Source organism: Otolemur garnettii, unplaced genomic scaffold (genome assembly GCF_000181295.1).
Source record: "Otolemur garnettii isolate 467f Iridium unplaced genomic scaffold, OtoGar3 scaffold00069, whole genome shotgun sequence".
NCBI lineage: Eukaryota > Metazoa > Chordata > Mammalia > Primates > Galagidae > Otolemur > Otolemur garnettii.
This window is the reverse complement of record NW_003852464.1, coordinates 3,307,253-3,315,683: the sequence shown is the minus strand read 5'-3', so window position 1 is coordinate 3,315,683 and position 8,431 is coordinate 3,307,253. Positions and strand designations below refer to the sequence as shown.

Sequence of the window (8,431 nt, the reverse complement as noted above, 5' to 3'; positions counted from 1 at the left end):
AAAAAAAAAAAAAAAAAGAAATGGCTTTTCGGCTAAACTCAGTAATGGTCTCCAGCAGCAAAAGATCCAGGGAAAATTTTCTCAGAAGAGAAACCTGGGTAGTTGCCTTTTATCTGGGAAACTGGGGTTAGCTTACTTAGAACTACTCAACTTCATGTGTGGGTAGAACCACAGTTAAAAATTTTTAAGATAATCATGGACACAAAAAAGTCTGTTGGCACTTCAGCTTTTCTCTTTAAGTTTTTGCTCTTCAACTTTCCTGATGTCTGCTTCTTCTTTCCCAAATTAAATTTAGAGGTGGTCGTCGTCTTTGAGAGAATTAACTTGGTGATAGCAACAGATTTTGTTTCTAGCAGCAGAAGCCACTATTGGTTCACCCACCACTTACCCTTCCCATCAACGGCTCACTGCCGTTCACATACAACTGGCAAGTGCTCCAAAGATACCCAAGGTCCCCTTAGCCCATTCCTAAGGAATATGTATTAAACTGAAGGCAGCCACTGGGCAGTTTCTCCCAGCAAATCTTTTCTCTGGCCTTCATATAGATCTAACCATAATTATTAGTAGAGATAGAGAGATCTGATTGCTGCAAACCTTTTCCTCTTTCTTACTCCGCTGTCCTGCCTCCCAAGCCTCAATCTCCAGTCCTCAGGGCGCGCTGGCTTTAGCCCTGACATGCCCTGTTTCCTCACACCTGTATAAAAGTCACTATGATTTGGCCTGTGATCTGCCTGCCGGATTTCTCATTTTTCACTTTGACTCACCTCTGTGCCTCTCTCCTTTGGAAAATGGATAGAACGGCCTTGACATTTGCAAACACTTAGTATTTGAGCTTTTGGCACAGGCAGTTGGTGGGAGACAGCGATACTGGGGGGCGCGATGGTGAACCTCTCCTAATCAGGATGCTCGGTGTTATTCCTATTTCTCCCTTCCAGGATGAAAACATAATGCGCTCCATGCAGCTCTTCGAAAACGTGATTTAACTTGTCAGATAGATCCTCGATCCAACAGACAAATGTGAACTATTCTGCCACACTAAAGTTGGAGCTACCACTCTTAGCATAGATTGCTGAGCTTTACACTGAAGCATATTATGCAAATAAGCTTTGTTTTAATATAAAGCAATCCCTTGAAGATTTGTTTTCCAGTTATAATAAATTTGCATCCTTTTCATAATGCCACTGAGTTCATGGAATGTTCTATCTCATTTCATACTCTGTGAATATTCAAGAGTAATAGAATCTGGCATCTAGTTTTGTTGATTCTTTTGCCACGGGACTATTCAGGCTTTCTCTCTCTGTGATTTTAAAATATTGGTGGTTTTTGCTACTTATTTGTATGTAATCAGTCCTAAGGTTTTAAATGGCTTTCTAAAAGGTTGACATCTGAATTTAATTTCCAGAAATTAATTTTCCTGTTTGTATGCTATAATTCCATTTATATAATTTAAGCAAACAAGATGAACACCACTAAAAAAAGAACACATACTCCCAGTTTCTAAGGATGGCCGCCATCTGTTAAAGACATTATCTGCCATTTTTAAGAACATTTAACAATGGGTTGAACAACAGCTATCAACCTATGCCTAATAAAACTTATTTTAGTAAGCATGCCTTGATTTTCCATAATACAAATTACAGTGAAGGCCTACGTTCACATATATAATTTGGCATTGGTTCAGTCTTACAGGCTGTTTTCTGTTGTGTCACTAAGTGAAAGCTTAGAGGGCATGAAACAAAGCAAGGGTGTTTACAAATATCTGCCCAGGGTCAGGGTAATGCTTGATAACAAGTAACCCTTGACAGCCATGAAGGGCAAGTCCATCCCCCTCCCTGATGTCCATACAGCATGTTTATATGTCAAGCCATTCAGGGACAAAGAGACCTTGGCTGTCCCGATGCCTACTAGCAACAAACAGCAAGTATAATACTCTCTGAAAGTACCAGTGACTCACTTACATTACCAAGACTTAGTAGACGAGCGTAGGTGCTGGACAACGCAGCTTGGTTTATGACGTTATGATTTAGCTCATCATAAAACTCCAACAATCCAGATTCTAATGATCTTCAGCAAGACTACACAGTTGCCACGTTACTGAAAATTCACACACCTTCTCTGTTCTGTAGAAACACCACCTAGACGGAGAGGCTACAGGAGGAGGAGATTTGCAACAATAAATCAGGTATCTATTCTGGTGTAGAGATAGGATGTTGAACGCTGCCCTGCTATCACCAGTGTAGACATTAAGAGTAGTACAATACCTGTACACTGAAATCTGCCATCACGTGTTTGTGTAAACTCAATGTGCACATTTTGTATTTCGAAAAGAAAAAATAAAAGCAAAATAAAATGTTTATAACTCTACTGTCTGTTATAGATCTTTATTCTAACAAATTTTCCAATTATCAGATTAAGTACATTATTTTTTTCTTAGGACATTTTTAAGATTGTAGACATCTTTGGATGGTGCTAAGTAAAAGGAACAGCAAGGCTACAGCACAAGCAGCTGTGGCAGCCAGTGTGATCTGAGGATCAGACAAGGCAGTAGTGACCGGAGCAAAAGGAGCACCAGACACAGGGCCCAGGCAGCACACACACTCTGGGTAGGAGCATTTCTGCACTAAGACTCCTCAGAGATTAGGAAGGGCATTCCTTCATGTTTCTGGGGTACAAGGTTGTTGCTAAGAGTGATCTCTCATCCCAATCCTTTCCAAGCATTCATCTGCTTTGGATTTGGTGGGGCTACTTTTCTTGCCCATAAGATGACAGAAGGCCTTACTCCTGTTCTCTGTCTCTCTCCCTCTAGTCCTCTTTGGCAGAGTAATCTATAGTTAGCTTCCCTACATAAAAGTCCGAGCTACCTTGTAAATTATGTCTTAAAGTTATTCTAAAAAAAAACCAACTGTTAAATCTATTAAATACAAGAAAGCAAAACAAAATCACTAAATATGTCTTAAGTTTCAAGATTTAATTTCTGAACATCTTTATGTGTATATCCGTATTTATGACTATGAAATGCAAAAATAACATTTACTTAAATACGATTAACCCCTAAAGTTTAGGTAGTTTTAAAAAGTTGTAATAACAACATATTTGTAATAGAATTTACAGTTGGAAACAATTTCTTAAACTAGAATACCGTGGAAAGAAATTTTTCCAAGCATTCTACATTATAAAACTCATTATTTACAACCAATTACTTAATAGTGTATTCACAAATGTTTGTGCACTATTTTAAATTTCTATAGCACTGATAAATATAAAACCCAAGAAATGACAAAACATCTACAAAAGTAAGTGCACAGCTACAAACTGATTACGAAAGAGGCTGAAATAAACGAAAAGGCACGAGATAATAAATACAAACATATCCTGCGAACACAACAATGGCTCTTCAAACAAATGACAAAAGTATAAAAAATAAACCCCACAGAATCTTACTATTGCAGAACTTCTTTCCTTTATTAACTGTTCTTCCTTGTTGAAGAATAACTTTTACTATGATCCAGTGGACACTCTTCTTACCTAGTAAATAATGAATGGTGGCTGTGATCTACAGAAGAGTACAATGAACTGTCTGAAGGAAGGTCCCACGGCTCCCTGTCGGTGTCTGACACAAGCCCCAGGTAGTGAGATGATTTTCCTTGGCTCCCTTCTTCAACAGCAAATGGAACAATATGTTGGAATTTTAGATTTGATGATGATAAGGCTTCCCTGTCAACAGAAAAAAAAAAAAATTGGCATTATCAGTAATATGCAGAGTTTTCCCCTAGTAGGTATGATATTTGCAGCTACACACCTAAAAAGTGTCTAAAACTCAAAATGAACAAAAAGGGATGAGAACAAAATGATGGAACAATTTTCCATCATTTTCCTAGTTTTTTTTCCTAGCTTTCTCTAGGTTAAATAAAATATAGGTTTTGGTGATTTTTTTTAAAGTATCTAACTAAGAAAGTCATTAGAAGCCAGACTACCAATATTTAAATTCAGCTTCTACCAGTCACGTCTTTAACCAAACCTGGTCTAACTATTTCTCTGGACCTCAGTTTCTTGATAATAACAAAATCTACCTCTGAAGATTCTAAAGATTAAAGGAGTTTTATGTCTGAAAGCACTCAGTAGAGACCTTCCACACGGTCAGTTCTCACACACTACAAGGACTGAGACAAGTGTGTGTCTGTGTCTTTCTCAAGACTAACAAATGCACATATCACTAGAAAAAAATCAGGCTAAGAATGAACTGAGTTCAATTTAAGGCAGGCAGTGCAAAAATCAGCACTCATAAAGTAATACAGTGATTGTCGTAACATTTTTGTTCCTCAGAGGTTAAGTGTATGGTTGTGATATACACAAACCCTAAGAAACGTGCAGCAAAGCTTTTTAAAGATATATTTTTACTTTAAAGAAAAAGAAATACAGAAGTTTTTAAGTTGCTAGAAGAGAAAGAAGGGTATTCATTAATTTTATGAAAGATTACAAAATGCCAAAGAAGGCACGATAATCATTAGGGCAAGAGAAAGTCTCTGACCTGTAATTGCAATAAAACATTTTACTACTTTTCTATTATTAAAATAGTACGTAGGGCATAAAGAGGGAACAAGAAGAGGAGTAAGAAGAAAACAAACATGCTGACTGCCATTATAACTACAAAACCTTTTTTTAAAATTCTGTATTAGCAAGGCTCAAAGCTAATGTGATTGAGTGGGTCTAAAAGAAAAATTCACTATTTCTGGGATTACACCTTCCGTATTCCCTTTCCAAATCTTCTGTGGGCTATTCCTAATCTTTATCTATATGCAAAGTAATCCCTATTCCCACACACAGCTCCATAAAATGTGACATCTGGGCACATCCCCTTTCTACCTGTCTCATTCCCTGTACTGCTCCAAAGGACATGGACAATCACCGTTGCAGACAGAAGGGTTGTGCCATCATTATTTAGCATCTATTCGCTCTTCACAGAGGAATAAAGGGCAAACACATTGCATCAGATTTTGAGAACAGAAAGCACATTTCTGCTGAGGAGGGAACTCGGGATTAACCAGTGAAGGGTCCTGCAATCTCCTCAATAAGGTGTCTGAATGCCAATTCTCAGCTCAGGACCAACACAACAAGGAGAATCATTACCCAGCAGGCTTAGGGACTCCTATCAACTTTAAGCATTCATCATGGAAAGAATATAATCAACATAAAAAGTCACTAAAATTGGTCAATTAGGGCATTAAGGCAAAACATAAATTGTCTGTCATTTTTAAATTGCATACAATCACATAGATTTTCTTATGATTAATTCCTTTAGAAAGTACCTAGAATGAAACTAAGTTCTGCAATGGTAAGATAATCACATGCAATTCTATCACTAACATATGATTAAATGCAACGTCCCAAAACAAGAATCCTTTATAGAAATACAGGGTGTCCATAAAGTTTGCATACAATTTAAAATAGACAGACTTTAATGGACACCCTATATTTTCAGATTAAATAACCTGAATACTTCTCGCAAGTGATAAAAATTCAATTAACCTAATGATTTGAAACAACATAACAATGAAATTCCCCATATTCTTCCCCTTGAAAAGTTAGAATAATCAGCTGAACTATTCAGGAGTGTGTGCGTGTGTGCGCATATAACACTGTGCTATGAATTCATCTGCAGACAAGATGGTGCAGTCATTGGGTATTCATTCAATCTTTCATTAAAAATGGATTCTAAATTTTGAGGCATAAAAGATGGCACATGAAAAGGAAAAACGTATCTCTCTTAGTGAGTTTTAAGTTAATCCTTTGGTTTTATGAGTTTACCAACAGTCAAAACAAAAATATCTGAAGTGCTTTAAAGAAAAAAAAAAACAAAAACCTAACACTATACCACACAGACTGCCAGGTAGTGAGCATCATGAAAGTTTAAAAGCTTTGTATTTCTGCAACCTGGGTCTGAGTCCCAGTGCTTGAAAATGGTGACCTGGTCAAGATAGAAATTCTGAGCTTTAAAATGAAAAGAACAGTATCAACTTCACACAGCTACTTGACTTGTAGTTAAAATTAAATTTTTAAATGAAATAGTGTATATATGTTAAATATACAGTCAAATTTTGTATTATGACTAAAAGTAAAGAAGAAAAAACCATGACTTAAGGAATCATGTTCTACTTACGCTCCCACCATGCTGCTCTAGCTTCTGTAAGGCACTGGTGATGGGCTCTTTGAATTTCTTGTCCATTAGTCTCTTGGAAAGCTTTTAAAGTAAGATTGGAAGCAAAATGAAATGATTTGGAAAAGTAACAATGTTCATCATTTACCTAAGTGAAATTTCATAAATTTTTCTTAATTTAGGTTTCAATTTATTTTTATTTCAAGTAATACTGTAACTGCAGACCCTGCCCAAACCAGGCCTACTCTGTGGATAACAAAATGCCAAGTCACAATAGAGCTAAAAACTGCACATAATGTAGCCCTGCACGCACAATAGAAAAAGCTCTGAAGTTAGATGACACATGGAACAAATGATTCCTTCCCTCTGAGCCAAGACCAGGATGCGACCAGAACTTGAATGCTGGAACTCTTTTCCTAAGTAAGAAGCCCATTGGCCCAGAAGATGTAAGGCTATAATCCATAAATATTCAAATTTGAAGCCTTCCAATCAGAGCCTGCCACAACAACATTCCTAAATCCTTTCCCTTGCCCTCCAAGCCCATAAACCTGCCACTGGACCCTAACTGGGGAGACAGATTTAGGCCTTCTCCTATCTTCCTGCTGACCACTTTTGCAATAAAGCTAATAAAGCTTTTCTTTTCTCAAAAGCTGGTGCCATATAGTATTGACTTCTGTGTACAGTGTATAGCGACTCCGTTTGCTTGATAACAATACGAATCCAATAAAATCTGCTACATAATGCCATCTGGAGTTGAGTTTTCTATGAAATGCATACTTTTCCATTCTGTAGCAAGCATTTAGAGGACTACATTAGAAAGTTAAGTCTCTGAAACATGTATTTTCCCGCATTAAAAAAGGAAGAAAGGACAAAGAACACAGCATTTATATGAATAATCCAGTAACAGTGACAGGGAAAAGAATCAAACCAGAAACCACAAGACCGCCAATCCCAGCATACTTCCTCAACGGGCCTCAACTGGAAAGGCAGAGTCACGATCAAACACAGGCCTCAGCTCTGAACTACAGAACAATCCAGGCAGAGAGATCCCAGCTGTGGATGGTCCTGGCCCAAACTTTAATGTTTCTAGCAGTGAGCAGTACAGGACTACCCTTGCTCAAACAAAGTCTGGCCCTTCCCCTTAGGTCACAGAAGACAACTGCTAGACTCTCTGAACATCCTGCCAGATAAGCATATCTGTGTTAACCTGGGGGCTTTGGTCCACACAAGACACTCTGCACTAAGAATGTGGTTTATGTTGGGGCCTCAGGATGCAGGATATCAGCTCGACCGACTTCTGGAGAAGCTGTAAGTCAACTGCGCAGCCTCACAGTTAGGCACGCAAGGCAGACCACAGTAAACATCCAGGGTACTGGAGCTCCAGTGAACTTCTCCAGGGGGCACTGCTCCCAGCACGTCAGCACACACTGTCACCGAAAGACGTGAGCACTGCCCACACAACTCCACTGGGAGGGGACGACAGGAAGCTCCACACCTCCCTCCCCAGACACACGGCTGCACCTCTGACCTTCGGCTGATTTTAATCTTTATCTTTTACAACCAATAAACTCTAACAGTGAATAACACTTTTTCTGAGTCCCACGAGTTTTTCTTGCAAATTGTTAAACCTAAGGGTAGTCTCAGGGCACCCCAGGGTATATTAGACACATTCATATCGGGAAGAGTTTCTCCTGCAATGCAATTTACAGATTCACTAAAAACTCACAATTAAAAACACAAAAAAAGATGAAAAACATGGCCTTAATAAAACGTAAGAGAGGTGTGAGCATTGCTCTCAATTCACAGCTAGTCAGCATAATACCATAATGCCATTATTATGTTCATTAATTCTTTTCATTCAACTTTTTAAAACTTTTTATTACAACCCTAACCTTTGCTCATGTAGGCATTTTCCATTAAAAAATATTAAAGAGAACGCGTTCATTAGTAAAATGTTTCGTTAATGACTAGGTTTGATCTTTATATTTTTTTGGTTAGGATGATGAGGTGTTTTTAAGGTTCTGAGTTATTTCAAAATAATCTGAAGCCATCAAAACATGAAGAGATATGGATGGTTCATGGTACACACACACAACCACTCTCTCATCCTGCAGTACTTACACTTGTAAGCAGATGCTTCAGATGGTCATTTAGACAAGGGCCAACAATGACACTTAACTGCACCAGGGCATTCAATCCTCTTTCAAACACTTCATCATCTGAATGCACCTGCAGGGTTATTGAGTTGGGAGCGTAGAGGTAACGGGAAAAGCAAAG

The 8,431-nt window shown here is 38.1% G+C and overlaps 2 protein-coding genes across 2 annotated transcripts in view; one reads left to right on the top strand and one right to left on the bottom strand.

Annotated features, from left to right (window-relative positions):
- Positions 1 to 2,140, top strand: part of KCNIP4 (potassium voltage-gated channel interacting protein 4) — a 415,573-nt gene extending 413,433 nt beyond the window's left edge. The window contains exon 7 of the mRNA XM_003793498.2: positions 907 to 2,140. Within this exon, the coding sequence (XP_003793546.1) occupies positions 907 to 983 (77 nt within the window). The 3' untranslated portion in view covers positions 984 to 2,140. The remainder of the gene's footprint in view (positions 1 to 906) is intronic.
- A 1,408-nt stretch (positions 2,141 to 3,548) lies between these two features.
- The window catches only part of PACRGL (parkin coregulated like), a 14,881-nt gene continuing 9,998 nt past the window's right edge, over positions 3,549 to 8,431 (bottom strand). Inside the window, exons 5-7 of the mRNA XM_012807453.2 lie at positions 8,276 to 8,383; positions 6,158 to 6,238; positions 3,549 to 3,714 (exon numbers count right to left, since the gene is read on the bottom strand). Coding sequence (XP_012662907.2) covers positions 3,658 to 3,714; positions 6,158 to 6,238; positions 8,276 to 8,383 — 246 coding nt within the window. The 3' untranslated portion in view covers positions 3,549 to 3,657. The remainder of the gene's footprint in view (positions 3,715 to 6,157; positions 6,239 to 8,275; positions 8,384 to 8,431) is intronic.